The 21,727-nt window shown below is 43.4% G+C and overlaps 1 protein-coding gene across 2 annotated transcripts; it reads left to right on the forward strand.

Moving 5' to 3' along the window:
• Window positions 1–1,106: 1,106 nt before the first annotated feature.
• On the forward strand, window positions 1,107–15,772 carry SPPL1 (SIGNAL PEPTIDE PEPTIDASE-LIKE 1). Of its 2 annotated transcripts, XM_086785170.1 has the most exons (4): window positions 1,263–2,445; window positions 2,843–3,040; window positions 15,230–15,360; window positions 15,490–15,772. In XM_086785170.1, the coding sequence occupies exons 1-3, from the start codon at window positions 1,648–1,650 to the stop codon at window positions 15,344–15,346; spliced, it is 1,113 nt and encodes a 370-aa protein (XP_086641296.1). In that variant the 5' UTR covers window positions 1,263–1,647; the 3' UTR covers window positions 15,347–15,360; window positions 15,490–15,772. The 2 variants fall into 2 exon arrangements, with proteins under 2 accessions (XP_086641295.1, XP_086641296.1); XM_086785169.1 differs by having other exon boundaries at window positions 1,107–2,445; window positions 15,230–15,772.
• Window positions 15,773–21,727: the final 5,955 nt, after the last annotated feature.

Genomic DNA, 21,727 nt, shown 5'->3' on the forward strand with positions numbered 1-21,727 from the left:
ACATCATAGAGCCAATAACATAGTTATAATAACTCTATTATCAACTATGTCATTAAGCTTTTTAAAAGTGGCTTCAAGCCTAACGAGCGATGACATTAAGCTTTTTAAAAGTGGCTTCCAGCCTAACGAGCGATGACAAACCTCGTATCTTGGTAAAAGAATGATCCTCTAATTGGTTATTAGATACAATGACATAGTATGAACATGTCATTTGATGTCTTCAAGCTAGGAAACTTACACATTCAAGGGGCTATAGCAACCATTGAGAATCAAGGCCACTTCCATACTTGCTTTTTGCTTAAGCTTCGAAACTTTTGGCCCTTAAGTATCCCCATAAAGTAGACAATGTGAAGTCTAGCCTTAGTTTCTATGCTTGATCCACTATTGACTCGAGCCTTACTTTTAATGCTCAATTCGCCATTAACAAGTGCAAGAGTTTTCTTTTTAATAATGCAAGAAAACTTTAGAGACCTTGCAAGATTTCTTAACATGAATGTATTAGTGTCCATCGTTATGCTTATTGTGCTACCTATCCTGATACTGACATCTCTTTTGACTCATGATAAGGGGGACAAAACATAAACGAAGATGAAAGACGAGAGGATGATTGACCCTTAATTAGTTTATCAACATAGAGTTGACATATCTAATGACGAGAACAAATTTGTACTCTTGTTAAGAGTAGAGTCCTCGTAGAATAATCTTGGGTCATCTCTGTCTGGCCCGTTAAAAGTAGAGTCCTTATAGAATAGACTCTATTTGGTCACATCTCTCTCTCTCTTGTTGCACTTTTTGTTTTTATGATCAAAACTTTGCAAAGAAGCTAACTGATCACGTTAATTTCACGTAAAGTGGAAGTGGCCCTAATGTTGAAAAGCGTGTGTATCCACTCATAACCTTGTATCCACATTGCCATATGAGAATTCATCTCCATCACCCATTGTGCATTTTGAGCCTGTCTTGCATGGTATTTCACACGATGGGCCCAAGTCCATTTCCGTCCTTGACCACTCGTGGTGTGTAAAACACCTGATTTTAGCCTTCCACATATGGGCGTGCGTATCTTCCCACGGTGTGAAAACACCGCATTGGGTTTTAACCTTCTCGTAATAGAGTGGGAGGGTGGTTAAGGAGCGCCGCCCCTCTCCTCCGCTACAAAGAGTGGTTAAGAAGCCGCCATCCGATAACCTGCCCCGCCCCCACCGCCCCCCAAAACGGCGGTTCATCGCATCTATAAAAAAAACTCGCTCCCTATTCCCCTCATCACTTTGAGGCTTGACCGAAATTTAACCAGTCCCATCATAGCCGGCCATTGCTCGAGGTCTAAGCGCTTTCTGTTGTTTTCTTGCCGTATGCGAACTAGGGTTTCTTCTCTCCTGCAGCGTCGACATCTTGCTGCCTAGGCATTGTTTAGGGCTCGTTACAGAGCCGGCTTTTCAGCGTTTCCATACAGAGCAGGCGGTTCAGGGCTTCGGCACAGAGCGGGCGGCTTAGGGTTTCAGCGCAAAGGGTCAACACAGAGATTGCTGCAGGGCCTGCTCTTTCTACAGGCCTGTTGCAGAGTTTGTTCATAAGATGGAGGTTTTGAAGGTAACGGCATAGTGAATTTTCTCCTAAGAAGCAGTTCGCAGGTTTGCTGGGAGCAAGATGGAACCCTTGTGGAAACTGGCCTATTTGCTGGAGCCTGCATCGCTTGTCTTGATCTTGACGGCAGTGCTGGTGGTGTACTCGTCGGCCCAGCGAGCCCTCAACTACGAGAGGGAGATGGAGAGGCACCGCGATTTAGCAGATGCAGCCATTACCTTGGACAGCTCGCAGGCCCTGATGATCCCTGTGGCAAGCTCCTGCAGTTTGCTCTTGATGTTCTATCTTTTCGCGTCCATGTCCCAGATCATCATGGCATTCACAGCCATAGCATCAGCATCATCTTTTGCCTTTTGCCTGGCCCCATATGCTGCATCCATCAACACACACTTTGGGTTTACAGATCCCATGGTCATGCGATGCTGCTGGTGGCAGCTTACACGAAGCCAGGTCTTGCTTGCATTGGCCAGTGCAGGGGTTGTAGGGGCCTGGCTCATCTCAGGACATTGGCTCCTCAACAACATCCTTGGCATCTCCATCTGTGTTGCCTTCGTCAGCCATGTCCGCTTGCCCAACATCAAAATCTGCACTTTGCTGCTCGCATGCCTCTTCGTGTATGACATCTTCTGGGTCTTCTTTTCTGAGCGCTTTTTTGGTGCAAACGTGATGGTGTCTGTAGCCATGCAGCAGGCGTCCAACCCTATGCATACGGTGGCCAACACTCTGAAGCTTCCTGGCTTTCAGGCGATAACGAAGAAGCTGGAATTGCCTGTCAAGCTAGTGTTTCCAAGGAATTTGCTAGGTGGATCTGTGCCTGCAAGCACTGGCACAGAGTTGATGATGCTGGGTCTTGGTGACATGGTGAGATTGTCTATCTGGTTACCTAGATATTGATTTAGTGCTGCTGGTTTGAACCCGTGATGGTTGGTGGTATGACCATCCCACAGGCATGGTACACTTTTGGGATTTGTCAAGGTGCACATGGTTTGAACCCACGATGCTTGTGGCCATCCATGGGCATGGTGTGTTGTTTTACCCTCTTTCTTTTTCCGCCTCTAACATGAATCTAAGATCGTTGGGGTTGAATCCATGATTTAAATGGAGCAAATTGTCTTACCATCATGGTAATGCCCTTGGGGCATATGCTGTACACTTAGTAGCTGTAAAGGTTGGTACCTTTAGGTCATAGATGTGTTTCGAAAGAGTCCCATTGCAGTAAAGCTGGGGCATTTGACTTTTTTTTGTCATTCTAATGCAGGCAATTCCTGGCATGCTTCTGGCACTTGTGCTTTGTTTTGACAATCGGAAAAGCAAGGACGGCAGTAGTGATTTGAGTACTACATTCAAAGGCCAGAAATATGTTTGGTATGCTGTTTGGGGCTATTCTGCGGGTCTTATTGCTGCCCTTGCTGCTGGGGTGCTTATGCATGCTCCACAACCAGCACTGCTTTACCTGGTACAGTACTGCATGATCACATTATTTTAGTATGTTAAAGGAACCTGTCTCAACAGCAATCTGATAGAGGTGACATTGTCTGAAATTGTGCACTTGTGAGCTTCTACCTCTTTCTTGGAATTTCCAAGACACTTGAGATGGGATTACATGTTTGCATGTTTGACAAAGTTATTGTTGCCTTTGCATGAGCTCACTTTCATGGTTTGATTTGAATACGTGTGTTTGACAAAGTTATTGTTGCCTTTCATGGTTTGATTTGAATACGTGTGTTTGATCTAAGATTTGTTAAGTTCAAATACCTACCCTCGTAGGTATTGCATCCACTCATTTTGTTACATCCCTAATTGGGCCTTGTGCTAGTGTTAAGGGTATGTGCGAACCCGAGGTTAGGGTTAGAGCTTAGCTAGGTGTAGGGGCCTAGAGTTGTGGATCAGTACAGCAAGGATTGGTATCAGAGCATTTAGGCTCAGCCACTAAGCATAGTCCCAAGGAAGGTGCACAACTCGAGCAGAAATGATGCAACAGGGTAGCCGATGGAGTGGTTTACAGTAGGCGAAGCCGGAGGAAGCATTCTCTGAGGGTATTTATGCAGGACCAGTACATTATTAAGCTCTCAGATCAATTCCAAAGGGACCTGATCAGTTCCGGCAGCTGAACCGACGCTGTGTTAAGGGTAAGGGAAAGCAGTCATGGGGACAACAATGGAATAGATGCTCAGTTCTTCAACAAGACTTGGAAGTGGAGATCCAGAGTGAAGGTGTGCAGACAAAAAGATCAGTCAAAGTCAGTAGCAGTTTAAGTCAGTAGTAGTCCAGGGAGGAAGGATGACAAAGTGTGTAACTATTTGGCCCTCCTAGCTCTATTTCATATCACAAGCATGTCTATGCCTCTTCTTGTGGGATAATGTGTTCTTAGATCTATTCTCAACTTCTTCTCAACTCATGATGATGTAATATGCAACGGAAGTCTTCGTATTGGAGGATCCTGTCACACAAATGCTCACACTGTCTTCTGTAGCCTGAGTTTTGCGAGTTTAGCAATCCACTTTAATACTTCAAACTTTAGAGAGAGATGAGAAAGAGAGACCAGAATTGTACACCGTATGGGGTCTCGAATTACCCACTGACGGGCCCCCTATCCCGTTACCGAGATAGTATTTGCTTTATTATCTTTAAAGAGACTGACGGTGTGACTGACAATAAGCCAAACGCAAGACCTCTGAAGACCAAGTGTTGGGTTGAACTGTGCACTGCTGTAGAAGCACCAAAGATGTTCAATCTCGAGCCTATGAACTCTTCCCAATGGTATGAGGGAGGGATGCAAAGCTAGGGCTGAGAGAGTGTAACTCGCGGCGGGTGCCCAGGGGACTAGGGCCTTTGACACACTTGTTGATACCATCAATGCATATTAAACCACTTAAACAAACATAAAAGCTGGACAAAACATCCACAAATGCTGAAAATGGAGCTTGCACACGTGACACTGCATAGAGGCTGGAATGGGCCGACCCCCCCCCTTGGAGTATTTTATTACCCAAGGAGAATAATATCATGTACAAGCTTTGAGGGCCTTACTCTCCCCACGGGAGATGCCGGATTATCCATATACAAATGCTATAACACAACCCAACACGAGGCAACCAAGCCGGAACATAGGCTGTAGAAATGCCGAGCCAACAGTATAACCCATATACCTCCGTGTGGGTACTCCAAAAACCACGGGTCTTCATGTAATAGAAAGGGTATAGCAAGTACAACTCTCCATTCAGCCGGTATAGCAGGTACAATGGTTGGTATAGCCGGTACAGTGGCTGGTACAGTCGGTACGGTGGTTGGTATAGCAAGTATAAAAGCTGGTACAACTGGTACAATGGGTGGTACAGTAAGTACAAAAGCTGGTACAGTCGGTACGATGGTTGGTACAATAGGTATAGTGGTTGGTACAGTAGGTACAGTAAGTACAGAAGCTGGTACAGCCGGTACAATGGATGGTACAACAAGTACAGAAGTTGGTACAGCTAGTACAAGGATTGGTACAACAAGTACAGCAAGTACAAATGTTGGTACAACAAGTACAATGGCTAGAAATCATAATAAATGATTAAATATCCTTGCCTTCAGTATTTCTTCGCGATGGAAGCCTCCAAAACAGTCCCCAACAGCCGGTATTCTTCATGGGCAGCCTTCAAGAGAGAGAGAAAGAGAGTAGCCATCATTAGGGCATCTTGTAACGGTGGTAGAGGCTAGTGTGCAGCAAGAGAGCCTCCCTTAATGAAGAGAGAGGGCTCCAATTTATAGATTTGGGCCTCCCATGAGCTAAAATGGCAAGAGAAGGCTACAATGACAAGTGGAGAGCCACACAATAGCTCAAGTGACAAGTATGAGGCCACTTGTCTCACTTTGATCCACTTTCTAACAAATGTTAGGCCACTTGTCTCACTTTGGTCCACCTCCTTGTCACTTGTCCCAATCTAAGAGATGGGTCCTTCCATAAGCTTTATCTCTAAAAATATCCCAATTGGTAGACATTATTTCATAGGCACTTTGCCAACTCTTGGTATCTGCTCAATTCCATATGTAATGACGCGAACAGAATTTCCATCGGAGTCGGGCCAAAAATAGCAACTCTCCTAAATTTTAGGAGTGTGGTCCTTTGTATGCTAGGATAATCCCCCATTCCCAAAGCTTGTACTTTCTAAATATTTAAACTGATTCTTTCCCAAAAACCACGGGTCTTCATGCAATAGAAAGGGTACAGCAAGTACAACTCTCCATTCAGCCGGTATAGCAGGTACAATGGTTGGTACAGTCGGTAGAGTGGTTGGTACAGTAGGTACAGTGGTTGGTATAGTAAGTACAGCAAGTATAAAAGTTGGTACAGCCAGTACAAGGGTTGGTACAGTAGGTACAGTGGTTGGTACAGTAGGTACAGTAAGTACAGAAGCTGGTATAGCCGGTATAATGGGTGGTACAGCAAGTACAAAAGTTGGTACAGCAAGTATAAATGCTGGTACAACAAGTACAATGGCTAGAAATCATAATAAATGATTAAATATCCTTGCCTTCAGTATTTCTTCGCGATGGAAGCCTTCAAAACAGTCCCCAACAGCCGGTATTCTTCATGGGCAGCCTTCAAGAGAGAGAGAAAGAGAGTAGCCATCATTAGGGCAGCTTGTAACGGTGGTAGAGGCTAGTGTGCAGCAAGAGAGCCTCCCTTAATGAAGAGAGAGGGCTCCAATTTATAGATTTGGGCCTCCCATGAGCTAAAATGGCAAGAGAAGGCTACAATGACAAGTGGAGAGCCACACAATAGCTGAAGTGACAAGTGTGAGGCCACTTGTCTCACTTTGATCCACTTTCTAACAAATGTCAGGCCACTTGTCTCACTTTGGTCCACCTCCTTATCACTTGTCCCAATCGAAGAGATGGGTCCTTCCATAAGCTTTATCTCTAAAAATATCCCAACTGGTAGACATTCTATCATAGGCACTTTGCTAACTCTTGGTATCTGCTCAATTCCAGATGTAATGATGCGAACAGAATTTCCATCGGAGTCGGGCCAAAAATAGCAACTCTCCTAAATTTTAGGAGTGTGGTCCTTTGTATGTTGGGATAATCCCCCATTCCCAAAGCTTGTACTTTCTAAATATTTAAACATCCTGGAGTCCACCAGACCCCTTTCAGACTGGGAAATGTCCAGGCTGGTGACATCCTCCCCAGCTTCTTAAAAGTTGTCCGCAACTTTAAGCTTCAAGCCATATATTCAAGATATAATCATGTCCCATCGATTGGGTGAGACGAGACAGTCTCAAAAATCCAATATAACTGAAGAATCCATGTCCCAAAGAAATGGGCGAGACTAAATAAGTCTCCATAATACCAATATCAAAATCATGTCCCAAGATAAATGGGTGAGACAAAAACAGTCCCATAAGTCTAGATATCATAATCCATGTCCCAAGTAAATGGGCGAGACAAAACAGTCCCATAAGTCTAGATATCATAATCCATGTCCCAAGTAAATGGGCGAGACAAAACAATCCCATAAGTTCAGATATCATAATCCATGTCCCAAGTAAATGGGCGAGACAAAATAAGTCTCTTGCCAACAAGACATCGGTCCACATGACCCTTGGCATAGACATAAGTCCCGTCATGTCCACTTTACCACTTACACTCCGTGTCGGTACTCTGACCACACACCTTGGATGAGAGGTGGGCTCAAGTAACAAGATAAAACAATCACTCGTAGGCATAGATAACCTGGTGTTCCATAAGCATTTTTGCTACACATAGTTTATAGGCATTTCGGCCACCAATAGTTTGTAGGCATTTCAGCCACCAACTCACACTACCCTCTCAAGTGCCCATGTTCCCTTTCATCTGCTCTCTATTGTTCCCCCCACACATGGTAGAAACAATCTTCAAGAGAGCACGTAGGACAAGAGAACACTACATAGGGTATGTTGTGCTTGTCACTACCCTTTGAAGTGCCCATGTTCCCTTCCATCTGCTCTCTATTGTTCCACCCTCACATGGTAGAAACAATCTTCAAGAGAGCATGTAGGACAAGAGAACACTACACAGGGTATGTTATGCTTATCACTACCCTTTGAAGTGCCCATGTTCCCTTCCATCTGCTCTCTATTGTTCCACCCTCACATGGTAGAAACAATCTTCAAGAGAGCACGTAGGACAAGAGAACACTACACAAGGTATGTGAATCATGAGTTTCATAAGTCCAGTGCATCCCAAATAAAGGGAGCCAAAAAGAATAATCCATCCCAGTAAAAGGGAGCCATAAACATAATCCATAAACCTGAGGATGGATCCAAATTCCTAGAAAAGAAGTCCAAGAATCCATAGACCTGTATACCATAATCCTTGTATACCATAACTCTTACCACATACTCTGTGCTAACCACACACCTTGGAGTAGAGGTGGACTTTATCCATAAAAGCATCATATCCATGAGATATCCAAAGATTTCTTCTCTATAAACTCGGACAGATTCGTCCATAGAAATTGCTTGTGAAGCCCAATATCTATATAAATCTCGTCCAAGAAAGAAATCTCCATGGATATAATCCATCCCAATAAAGGAGCCATAAACAATGTTTCTTTGAAACCATCTCAAGGCAAACAACACCACCTTTCTCCTTGCATGGCTATACAAGGGTTAGTGAACATAAAAAATACTTCATAGTAAATAGCCAAAGCACCAACTTTGCAAATTCAAAGTATACTTAGCTTTTCTTTGCCAGGTTGGTCATGAAGCCAAAAGAAATATCTCCTCACCATATCCTTAAGATATCTCGAGATATATCTCCATAGAGCTTGCCTGTAAGCTTGATAATATAATCCACAATATCCATATGGAAAGAGTGCTAAACGTGTGCACATAAAGCCAACTCTATACTTCCAAGATAAAATTTTGTGAATTTATAAATCCTTAGATCAACAAGCTGTCTACTGCACATGCTCTTGCTTCATAAGCTATGAAGTGGCTGGCCATGCTTAACAGCAATGACGGTAAGTGTGGTCCCCACTTGAGATCTTTTCTCTTCCGTATTGATAGAAGGAAGCCTCCGCTTCCAAGAAAGCCTATGCTCTGATACCAATGTAACTCGCGGCGGGTGCCCAGGGGACTAGGGCCTTTGACACACTTGTTGATACCATCAATGCATATTGAACCACTTAAACAAACATAAAAGTTGGACAAAACATCCACAAATGCTGAAAATGGAGCTTGCACACGTGACACCGCATAGAGGCCGGAATGGGCCGACCCCCCCCTTGGAGTATTTTATTACCCAAGGAGAATAATATCATGTACAAGCTTTGAGGGCCTTACTCTCCCCACGGGAGATGCCGGATTATCCATATACAAATGCCATAACACAGCCCAACAGGCAACCAAGCCGGAACATAGGCTGTAGAAATGCCGAGCCAACAATATAACCCATATACCTCCGTGTGGGTACTGATTCTTCCCCAAAAACCACGGGTCTTCATGCAACAACAAGTACAACTCTCCATTCAGCCAGTAGTACAGCCGGTACAGTGGTTGGTACAGTCGGTACGGTGGTTGGTACAGCAAGTACAACAAGTACAAAAGTTGGTACAGTTGGTACAATGGGTGGTACAGCAAGTACAGAAGTTGGTACAGCCAGTACAAGGGCTGGTACAGCAGGTACAGTGATTGGTACAGCCGGTACAATGGGTGGTACAGCAGGTACAGAAGCTGGTACAGCCAGTACAAGGGTTGGTACAGCAAGTACATCAAGTACAAATGTTGGTACAACAAGTACAATGGCTAGAAATCATAATAAATGATTAAATACCCTTGCCTTCAGTATTTCTTCGCGATGGAAGCCTCCAAAACAGTCCCCAACAGCTGGTATTCTTCATGGGCAGCCTTCAAGAGAGAGAAAGAGAGTAGCCATCATTAGGGCAGCCTGTAACAATGGTAGATGCTAGTGTGCAGCAAGAGAGCCTCCCTTAATGAAGAGAGAGGGCTCCAATTTATAGATTTGGGCCTCCCATGAGCTAAAATGGCAAGAGAAGGCTACAATGACAAGTGGAGAGCCACACAATAGCTGAAGTGACAAGTGTGAGGCCACTTGTCTCACTTTGATCCACTTTCTAACAAATGTCAGGCCACTTGTCTCACTTTGGTCCACCTCCTTGCCACATGTCCCAATCTAAGAGATGGGTCCTTCCATAAGCTTTATCTCTAAAAATATCCCAACTGGTAGACATTCTGTTATAGGCACTTTGCCAACCCTTGGTATTTGCTCAATTCCAGATGTAATGACGCGAACAGAATCTCCATGGCAATCGGGCCAAAAATAGCAACTCTCCTAAATTTTAGGAGTGTGGTCCTTTGTATGTTAGGATAATCCCCCATTCCCAAAGCTTGTGGAGTCCACCAGACCCCTTTCAGACTGGGAAATGTCCAGGCTGGTGACAGATATCTAGTGCGGACGTGCACCTGCTTTACGCAGCCGAGGCCGGCAGCAATCTCGAGGCCCGCGAGGGCAGCTTCGTGGCGGTATGGGACGTCGCGAGGAGGAGATTGGTCGGTACGTCATTCTAGTTATAGCTCAGCTCGTGGCTCGGTGGGGATAGCCAAGACTGGGAGCTTGCCCACGGCTGTCATGGTTGGGAGGTGAGTCAGGCCTGCACCCCCTTGTTTGTTTATTCGTTTGTTTGCAGGATTCGAGTCTCGTACCAGGAACGATCACGAGGAGATCCGTGGGGATTTGATAGTGGTATTAGAGCATACCTCGTGAACGAGCAAGTCGGTAGGTAGAGAAGATGAGGTCGAAGAAAGGTACGTGTTAAAAAGCTTGCTGTTTTTTCTGTGCATACTGCTATTTTCAGAATAGTATGTGTTTTTCTTCATTAAAGAAACCCATGTTGATGGGAGGTGGTAGTCTAAGTAGGGTTGTTTGCTTTGCAAAGAAGAGAGATTCGTTTGTGCAGCTGCACGAACTGCAGAGAGAGAAAACAGAAAAAGCAGGTTTGCTTTTGGTTGAATGCGAATGAGAGAGAGAGCACGTTTGTGTGAGAGGTGGACTCGCTGGCGGGGTTGCACGCTGACGGGTGTTGCAGTTGGGCTACCAGCAGCTCCAGGCGGCCAGGCCTGCGTAGCCAGGCGGCCAGGCCTGCCGAGCCAGGCGGCCAGGCCTGCCGAGCCAGGCGGCCAGGCCTGCGTAGCCAGCCCAGGCAGCGCCCAGGCCAGGCCCAGTGAGGCAGGCGCCTAGGCCTACGTGGCTTTGTGGCCAAGCCTACAAGGGGCTGTCGCAGGCGCAGACTGGCGCGAAGGCACCGGCAGGAAAGCTAGTAGAAGGCGTTGCACACGTGACCACAGAAGCCGATAGGAGAGGTAGTCGATGGCAAGGAAAAGCACATGCCTGTAGCCAGTGGGTGACGTCAGCAGCACTAATCCAGGAGGAAAGAGAAAAAAAAAAACAAGGAAAGCACACGCCTTTTTTGGGCTTTCGTTTTTTTTATTAGTTTATTTTTTTTTGAAAAGTTTAAAACCCCCTCCTCCAAGGTTCAAAAGTGTTAAAAAAAAAGAGAGTTTAGAATATATATATATATATATATATATATATATATGCGTAAAGCATATGCATAAGAGCCTCTGCAAGCTTACGGATTAAAGTTTTATGCATAGAGTGTATTGGGTTTGGGGAAAGTGAATATTTGGGTTCTCCATTGCACCTAGGTTAATTGGGGTATATTGTGCTTCTTAGCCCCACCAAACCCTCACCTCATCACACATGGCTGAAATCCCTCACCTTGTCCTTGATCACTTGATATTTATCATGGATTCACAACTCATTGATTTGCTTCTCTGCAGCATGAAGGCAACCATGGACATTTGAGAGGCTAAAACGGAGGGCCTTGTTCTATGGGTTGGGGACGAAGCCACAGTTTCGTATTGTCCTTCATCCCCAAACCGACGGACTGAGAGCATGAACAAGAGTGATCAAGAGTTCTTGTTGGTGGAGCAGTGCAGACATCGACCAAGAAGACTCCCTTTGAGGTGGTGTATATTCGTCTGGTTATCAACCCGATGATCTAAGTTTTGGAAAGCATCAATTTCAGGCTTCAGCTTCTATTTATTTAAATGTAGCCCTTTCCATAGTAAATTCATTCAATGGCGTGGCGATCCTTGCGAAAGTGAAATATGAACCTCTTGTAATATGAGCATAAACCCAATGTATGGGTTTGAACGACTAGCACTCAAGAAAGTGCTTCCTTGTTAAGACCTCAAGCAAGGAGTTTTGAGAAGAAATGAGCCAATAAAAGGAATTGTGGAGCCTCTAGAAACGAGCACCACCAAGTCATCTGAGCGGTAGGTTTGCCAACAAGCTAGTGTGAAGTGCCATTAATTTTGTGAAAAGGGCATTCAGCTACCCTATATTTGGGCAAAGCTCTAGTGAAGGAGTGGGAGTAGGTCCAAGAACCTCAAGGTTCACTCCCATTGGAGGTGCTCAAACCATGTCAGATGCCAATGTTTCAAACTTTTGGTGTCGATCTTGAGTTGGGTTTGCCCCAAACTGGCCATGGCCAAGCAACTCAACAACCACACTTGCGGCAATAGGGACATGTCTCTTTTGCAATACCATGAGGGGCGGGTAATCCACAAACCACTTCGTAAGAGCAGAGTGTGCACGTGGGAGTACCACCTCTTAAAGGAGCCCATTATGGAAGCACAGTGTGCACATGCGAGTACCACCCCTTAAAGGAGCCCATTATGGAAGCCTTTGACCAGTTTCTCTCCGTTCAGACGAGGAACAAGGAACAAGGAACATGGGGAAAGGTAAAGAGCACAGGGAGCACTTCCAACCCATGTGTTCCACAAGGGCGACCACATAATGTATCCTCAACTATTGCATGCTTGCGGCCTCAAAGCCAGGTAGGTGTAGGACTAGTGCCATTGGAAATATCATAGCCCAACCCCATGGGGCATGAAACACCAAACCTATAGAAAAAGGGTTTTGTGGAACCATTCCCTTATGTTCCACCGCCATGTGAAAAGGGTTTTGTGGAACCATTCCCTTATGTTCCACCGCCATGTGAAAATGCAAAAGACATGCTAAGGATGGTATTTGAAATGGGAAGGGAGCTTGCCTCGAACATAGCACCTACAGGCCTAGATTTGCGCAAGACTAAGCCAATTTACATTTGAATGATGACGACCAAATTTGATGGCACTAGAGATTCCATTCTGCACCTAGAGAAGTTTGATCAAGTTTGCGAAGCCATGGGTAGGATTGATGATCCCTCCAAGATTTGTTCATTCTGTCTTTGCCTTGAGGGCAAAGCAGGCCACTGGTCTAGGGCACTAAACCAATTTGAAAAGGCCAACTATGAGATCTTGAGACACCTTCATTGTGGGATTCTCACCCAATTGAGCGAGCTGGAGCCTCATTGCACAAATCTACAACCTCAAGCAAGAGGAAGGAGAGACCATGCGGGACTATATTGCTAGAAACAAGAGTCTCCATGAGTGGACAACGAGCTGATAGACAATTTGCTTAACCGATTAGGCCAGCAATGACAAGGCTAGTCCCAAGGACAACCTCAAGTCCAACTCTAGTCGATTCCTCAAGCTAGACATTGCACGGGGGGAGATGGTCTGGTGTGTAATTTGCTACCAAAATCACAACACAGCTCATTGTTGGTATCAAGGAAACTTGGTAGAGTGGACTTCGTCACCACAACCCATGCTATTCCCATACCAAATGCTCCTCAACCGGCACATAATCTAGTACCTGCTTACCAAAACTCCTTGCCAAGAGATATGTACAAACCGCCACTGATGCCGTACGTGATATTACCATCCCAACCGGTTTCTCCCAAAACCTGGTTGGGTTGGTACCAGAACCGCATGAGTACAATAGTATTCGGTGACTTTGCCAGTAAAAATTCTGAGTCCGGAACAATAGAGCTACGAGTCATATGAGCAATATGATTTATATGGTTATGGAGAATAGCCTCCAGCCATTGACTATGCCTCCTTGTTCGAAGCTATGGTGCAACAAAGAGGGAGAGACTTCAATAATTGCGTAGGTCACCTCTTCAATGTTTCCATTGCAAGGGCCTCACAAAGCTGTTGCACCAAGTACTCTAACTCCATCCCCAAATCTAGTGCCAAACCCCAATGTCATTCCTTATACAGAGGCACATGTTATATAGGGTCTCACAAAGCCGCCGCACCAAGTACTCTAACTCCATCTCCAAATCTAGTGCCAAACCCTAGTGTGGATTAAAACACGCTTTCAAGGATTGTTCCAATAGAGTGATAGTTGTCCTAGTGGTAATAGCAACCACTTCGATGAGCCTTACCTTGTTGAGTGTATGAGGACTTATTCACACAGTCTCCCTTAATGCCATTACAAGGCTCCAAGCCAAGACGAGGGTAGTAGCCAAGGGAACATCCAAGGCCACAAATTAGCAGGAAGCTTTAGCTTTGACTTCGAAGCAAGTAGCTAAAGAGCCTGAGGCACAAGCCTCAAAGGCTATAGTAGTCCCTAAAAAGGCTAGTGGACCAGAACGAGATGTCTAAAAGAAGAAAACATCGAAGAGCATGCGAAAGCGTAATGCACAATTAGTTGTTGTCAAGAACAATGATGACCTGACCATTGAAAGTGGTTTGGACAAGAGTTGCGAAAGCTACCTCCCTTACAAAAATAACGAGCGATCTCCCACTCAAATCAACTCTTCCAAAAGAAAAGAAGCCCATTGTTCATGTTAACCATGTTGGGATTTGGAGCTCATGTGCGTGAACGGCCCCTATGAGTCGTTAGTGTTCATGTATGTGTGTGTGTGAATCCACTATGGGTGGATAAGGGCGCATTCATTGTAGGTCGAGGTAGTTGGCCTCTAAGGCTATACATGTAACCATAGTTGCCAGGCGTTTCATGAAACACGTTTCATAAACGTTTCTTTCAAATCCCAGACGTTTCAAAAACGTTTCATACAAAACGGGGAGGGTACAAGCCCCAAAATTTATATATAAGTTTATAATATATAAAAAATATGTTGCCTTCCCTGCAAAACAATATTAAACATGCATCATTTACACATTAAAACATGTTTTCAAGTTAAAACTAAAGAATCTGGGTTAAAAAACGCTTAAATTGTACAGTTCCAGGTGGACACGAATGAAATAACGCAACTATGCATGTAACCAGCCTTTTGAGTAGTAACCAAGATTTGTGAATAGTGCAAATCTTCTCTCTCCCTCTCTCTCTCTCTCTTCTCTCTTCCCCCCCCCCCACACACACACACTCTCTCTCTCTCTCCTCCCTATGCCTTCACTGGTATCAGAGCCACATCGACCTACCAGATGCAGTCGCCTTTGCTCTGTCCGTCTACATTGACCTGCTACTTCCATCGCTTGTTCACTGTCTCCATCACGTTGATGCTGCTGCTGCTTACCATGAGTTGCAGATCGTCTAAACTGAGGATTAACATCCCTTCTGCCCCCTCCATCTCTCCTGGGTTAGTGTTGCTGGTTATGCATAGTTTCACGTGCTTATTTGTAAGGTTTTTAGGGCTTTTATAGTCATGGTTATTTGACAGATGTGTGATCGCCAGGGGATTTTTCAGAGGAGTGCTTTTGGTTTAGATATGATTACTTTGCTCTGATCTTACCTGGTTGTACAGGTTCCTTCAACATTAGGGCCAGTTGTGTTTTCTGCCTGGGTCAGGAATGAGCTTCAAGAACTGTGGAATGGGCCGAGGCCAGTTGTGAATGAAAAGGCCCGAATGATGGAGGTCTGACGTGCCGTCACTATGTCAGTATATGGTCCATTATGATATTTTTTGTAGTTGCTGCTCTGGTCAAGACACATGCACACAAAGAAATCATTAAAAATCAGAGGGCTAAGGAGGGTGGGAATACATTGGGTGCCACATTTTTGCAGGTTGGGATTCTTGGACACGTCCACACTGATACTTCTTGTCAGCTGGTACACACAAGAAGTGTACACTGTTAATGCTCTTTTCCTTGCCATGTGATCGTGGTGGTTTGTTGTGGGGGAAAAGGGTTTCAAATCTTGTGACGGTAAAATATTGCAGGATGAACTAGTTGAAAGCTTGATGGTATGCCCAATGAGGAGCCATGTTCTTTTGCATTATCATCAAACTGCTATACTCTAATGTGGGAAAGTTTTTGTGAAAGCCCAAGGTTTGTATGGTTTGGTTTCTTGTGTTATGGTATTTTGTATGATTTATTTTGTTTTTTTCAAGTCTCTGGATTAATGCTTTGAATGAGAGATTTTTGTTCAACAAATAGATTTGGTCTTTGATATATGGTAACTCGTCCTACTTTACTACCCTTGTTCTAAAAGGAGACCATGGAGGCACACAATGCCAATCGTGGCACATGTAAATTGATATAGCTTTGGTAAACTCATTAGTTGTGTTTGTATTTAGTTTTCCTTTGCCCTTTTTAAAAGTGTACTCATTCCAACATTTATAGTCTCTGTGTGTGCACAAGTGCTGATGATGCAAGTGAATAGTTGACAACTGCACAAAGCCGCCTAGTTTCAAACAGTCTCTTTGTACTAGAACTCTGGGATGTCAAAAGGGTGATGGTTAGTATCGTTTGATATTAGCATAAAAGTTTTTTGAGAAAAATAGGGGTCAGTGGGCTAAAAATGAGTGCTAAAAGATGCCCTTAGGTTATCTATTTACTCATGTTATCCATTCCCTTGTTTCCAACTTTTGTGGTTTCGGAGATTTTTCTATTTTGTAAAAAACTCTTCATTTCAATATGCAAGAATGCCCAAACAAGGAGATTCTATAGCTTTGAAGTAAGGACTTTTTTTAATATGGCAATGCTAAAAGCAAAGGGGCTCACCTCAAATCTTTGGCTACAAGGATGAGCAGTTTAAGGTCCTGTTTTTGTAATGCCACTCACAATGCGAGAGGTACTTTTGGTATGCTGCAGGGGGAAATAGGTAAATACAAGGAGAATTGATTGTAAATCAATGTCAAGTCATTTTTTTATACAAACAAGCTCACGAGTCTACTGGATAAAATAATATTTAGAACATTACCATAATGGATCAAAAGACATAATATTTGTATACTACTTTGACAAGTTTCATATCAAGCTGCCCAGGGAACCATTGATCCTCCATGGGCTAGATAAGATAGTGCTCACAAGTGGTGAGAAGTAATGGTAATGGTGTCTTAGGTCAACCTATTTTTGCATGTGTGCTAGGCACTCGTGGTTGAATGAAGGATAGCATACGTGGCCACAACCTTCAAAAATGGATAGGGGTGATGGCCTAGCACTAGGGATCCCAAGTCTAGAAACATTAGCAAGTGGATGTGGAATTGCAATGTGCTAATCTAGGTGTATATAAGGGTGGCAATTATGTCTTTTCTTGGAAATCTTATTTGTTCTCCATCCTCTGTGCATGGAACCAGTTGATTCATCTTGCCACAAGAACTCCAATTGACATAACCAAGAGACTTCAAGGTAGATAAATCTCTCTCTCTCTCTCTCTCTCTCTCTCTCTCTCTCGCATGTGTGCATGCACGCACACGCACACGCACACTTTTGATGTCTCAATTGCTTTTGAGAATGCTAATTTTGAAAAATTGTTCAAAGATCTCAATGAACTTTATGGGTTTGGTTGCACAAAGGCTTGTAAGGAACAAAAGATTAAGTGGAGCTTGCAAAAGGATTTTCCATTTTGAAGAAGTTGATTTGATCTCTTAGGGAACATGTGATAAAATTAGTCTCTTAAAGTGTAATATTGAGGCCTCTATTACACAATACTAATTACAACTATAGCTTTGCACACAATGCAAACATGATCATTCCTTGTTTGAAGTGAGGTGTGACCATATAGATTGGTCACCTTCATGTAACCGCTAGCACATGATAATATGTGGCTCCCATAAAAATAGAGAACAACATTGACTAGTTAAGGACCAAGATACCTTTGTAATGTGGTTGCCAAGGTCATAGCTTGTGATGCAAATAATGAAATTTAAGCTTTTGCGTTTTGAATGCCAGGTGTTAGCTCTTTCTATCTTGTGCGTGTCATTTCTCTCTCTCTCTCTCTCCCCTTGCCCCCCCCACCAACATGATAATTTGTGCCCTCCATAAAAATAGAGAACACATAGACAAGTGTTCAAGTCAAGAGCTTACCTTAACCTTGTTGAAGCATGTGTGATTGGATCTTGTCTTTGAGCCGCAAATGCAACTTTCCATTGTGGGTGTGCTAGCTCGATGTCACACCGGAATGCTCTTTGCCAAAGGGGTGAAGGGAGAGAACTCAATGTGTAGATGGAGGCAAGGAGAGATGGTCCTTTGTGATGGTTCTCTCTCACAAAAGACGAGGGAAGAAGAAAAAGCTATTGCAAGGAGAAAACCTACAATCAAACCTATCTAGCATGCATCTATCAAGCAAGTAAGATTCAATAGCATGCAAGCAAGAAAGATGGAAGAAGGAGAGCTCACAAGAAAACTATTGAAAGGGAATGCTTGTGTATTGCCTATTGTCAAAAATGACTTATATACAAATGAGTTTTCACACTAGGCCGACTAAACTTAAAATTGGTATGGCCTCTATTACTAGTCTTAAGCAAGTATGCACACTAAGTCTGTAGACTTTCCCTACTTGACATTAAGTGCATGGTAAGGTTGCTTTACATGTTAAAGAACAACAAAAGAGACATGTCCCGATTGTCATAAATAATACCTGTTGGGTTAGTCTCGGTCATGGTCTTCTTGATAAACCCAGCTCAGGGTTGACACCAAATCTTTGAAACATTGTGGCATTTGACATGGTTTGACCACTTCGTATGGGAGTGAACGTTGAGGTTCTAGGTCTTGCTTGTTCCGCGTCCTCCTCTCTCGCTCTTTCATTGGGAGTTACACCCAAAGATAGAGCGGTTGAATGCCTCTTCAGAAAATTCAAGGTGCTGTTAATAGAGCTAGTTGGTGAATCCGGAGTTTGGAGAAGGCCTGTGTGGTGTCTCTTGTTTCCAAGAGTTCTACTATTCCTCCACTCATGCCTATGTTTCATTGGCTTCTTTATTCCCAAATTTCCTTAGTTGTTAAGGAGTCTAGCCTCCTTAATAGGGGAGCACTTTACTGAGTGGTGCTGGTCGTTTGCTGGGATTGAAGGCTTAGAGGGTTTCATCAGGTGTGGTATGATGCACTATAATTGGCTGTATTAGTTAGTAGAAATTAGATTCTTCCCATCAAAGGTCCTTGGTATTTCTAGATAACGTTTGAAAACAGTTTCAAGCATTTTCTTTTTCAATGAAGTTTGTTTTTAAAAAATTGTTAGGCTCAGGTGTCTAGGTTCACACCTCTAGACTCATGTTTTATGTCTAGGTTTGAGTATGCAGGTTCACGTCTCTAGGCTCATGTCTCCATGTCAATGGTGTCTCTAGACTCATGTCTCTAAGCTTACATATGCAAGCTCACGTGTCCAAGTTCACTTATGTAGGTTCATGCCTCTAAACTCATGTATACAGGCTTGCGCTTATTTTTTTGTACAAACTTAACTCACATACTTCCTTTCTATGAAATGAGTCTACTTGGGGCACGAAAATCTAGGAACTGGACCTATGATGACAAGGTTGGTGTGTAGCTATTAAGTAATAAGTGTATTTCCCAATAACTAAACCTAGGACATGGTTGGTGTATAGTTATTGGGTAATAAGCATACTTAATTTTCTAATAATTACAATGGATAAGAATTTTCCTTGGAATTTGTAGCTAGTACAAATTGTATGACAAGAAAATCTTCTAAGAAATAATAATTAGTCCATAATATATTAGGTATATCTACCTCTAGACTCACGTCCCCAAGATCACGTTGTGATGCACATCTGAGGATCTGTGTAAATGCATCAATTCATGTTTGTGGAAGCATCAAGAGGGTATTGTCTCAACTAGTCTGCATGCACACCACCATTGATAGTGTCTCGTCCTTCAATAGTTCCCAAAAAATGATGTTGAGAAGCTCGCGCACACAAGCACCAAGTGTGCATGAACATTCTTGAAGAAAAAAGTCATCATTGGTGGACTTAAAAGCTCTTTTGTTTCTTGGAAAAAAAATAATCCCCTCATGGGAGGATTTCTTGGATTCCGAGAAACAGGCAAAACCTTTGGCTTTTCAAAAAACAAAGTGTTTTTAATATGGATTTAAAACAAAATGACTGTGCAGATGTCCGCTAAGGGCCTGGCCAAAGCTCGTGAATTCATACAGTTCTGTTGCACAAGAACCGCCACTAAACAACTACTGAAAAGTGAACACAAGAAGCTGATCACATCGACGCCAACCACGAAGAGTAGCCAATACATGGCTATGGCCAACCAACCCAGCCATACTACAAAAAGCTTGCCGAAGCGACCATGACCACCACCATGGTGTGAACAACACACCCCAAAAGAATAGAGCAACACATTCAAACTTGGGAGAGGTGCACACAAGAGACCTAAGCTCTTCCCCAAAGCCAAAGAGCCACATGCAGTAGAGAAGCCACCTACAAAGGTGATATGGTGACTTTTCTCCCTTTGTTCATTGCTCTTGCTTGTTATCCTTGATGATGTCATGATCTTTCTCATGTGATGATGTTGCTTTTCCTATGGGGCTTCTTGACTATGCACAACACACCAAAGGTCTCTCTCTCTCTCTCTCTCTCTCTCTCATGAATACAAGATCTCATTGGTCTTTCTCAACTAACCCATTGGATTGTGGATAGTAAGGAGGCGAGCGCTTTGATGTCTGATAGAAAGTTTCATCATCAACTCTCCCAAAATATCACCTTAAAAACATGGCTCATTGTACCAAAATGAGAGCACACATGCTCCATAGAAACTTTAGCACCGTCTTGGTAGTAGCATCATTTCTAGCCTTAGCCTTGGCCCAATGTATCATGTAATCCATAGCTAAAAGTATCTATAACTTACTGGTGGTGGCCCTATAAAATCAACCCCCTACTTCTCAAATGGTGTAAACACAAGGATAGGATGCAAAGGTCCACTCATGAATTGTGGACGTTAAGAGATTTGACATTCCTTGTTGCAAGCATGACACTGTTTGTGAACATCCTTATACATAGTAGGCCAATAGTACCCCGAAGTAAGAATCTTTGTGACCGTTCCAACATGGGCAAAGTGTCCTCCACATACATCTCCATGCCATGCTTTCGAAGCTCCACGAGCATCTTGAGCATCTAGAACTTGTCTCAAAACTTGATCGGGACTCACATAGTAAAGCACATCATCATGAATAGTAAACTGTGAAGCCTTCTTGAGAAGCTTCTTCTTGATGGGGTGTTTGGTGGTTTAATACCAGTCAAAAGATACTCATGCATGCCTTCCAAGGACTCTAAAACAATCCCCAATGTACATAAATGCACCTCAACATAGAGAACCTTTCTGTGATACTCTTAAAATGCACCAAGTAAAGCAAATAAAGAACTCGTAGACAATCATTATGTACCTTTCATATACCTTGAAGTTGACGTATCACAAGAAGAATATCACCTTTGATGTTGAGCCATGTGATCCTAAGGTCCTTGCATTTCATATACCTTGAAGTTGACGTATCACAAGAAGAATATCACCTTTGATGTTGAGCCATGTGATCCTAAGGTCCTTGCATTTCCTTAATGCATGAATCAAAGGATAGTACTCAACCTCATTGTTGTTGGTATGAGTAGCTTTCAAAATTCAAGAGGAACAAGAGACCTCATGGCCATCACTACTATCAAGTAGCACCATACCTCCACTACCTTTGGCAAGATCATGTTGATAAAGCCCCATCAAAATAAAGAACACATGCATGCTCAAGAGAGGAGCCAAATCATAAGAAACCTCATGCAAAGTATCCATGGGGAAAAACCACCTCCACTCCTTCTCACTCTTATATTCTTTCCTTGTTAAGATGTTGACAAGGGTAGCAAGGGCAAAGTCTTCTACCAAGAATGAGAAGTCATACTCTTGAAGCTCCATCAACAACTTAACAAACTTGCCTAATGGAGTCATTTTTCTCACCAAATAAAACATAGCAGCGGAAGTAGTAAAAATTATAAAATGCATAGAAAGAAGATATAAATGAAGCATCCTTGTTGCCCTAATAGAGAAAACAAAAGAGTATCCATTGCAGCTCTCTGAAATCCATA

The sequence above is a fragment of the Cibotium barometz genome, chromosome 48, assembly GCF_041138505.1.
Source record: "Cibotium barometz isolate CiBa-2024 chromosome 48, ASM4113850v1, whole genome shotgun sequence".
Taxonomy (NCBI): domain Eukaryota; kingdom Viridiplantae; phylum Streptophyta; class Polypodiopsida; order Cyatheales; family Cibotiaceae; genus Cibotium; species Cibotium barometz.

Bases quoted from the DNA above. Each gene is read 5' to 3' on its own strand.
- SPPL1 (XM_086785169.1), top strand. From the start codon at position 1,648: ATGGAACCCTTGTGGAAACTGGCCTATTTGCTGGAGCCTGCATCGCTT. The intron at 2,446-2,842 runs GTGAGATTGTCT...ATTCTAATGCAG, and splicing joins TGCTGGGTCTTGGTGACATG to GCAATTCCTGGCATGCTTCT. The intron at 3,041-15,229 runs GTACAGTACTGC...CTGGTTGTACAG, and splicing joins AACCAGCACTGCTTTACCTG to GTTCCTTCAACATTAGGGCC.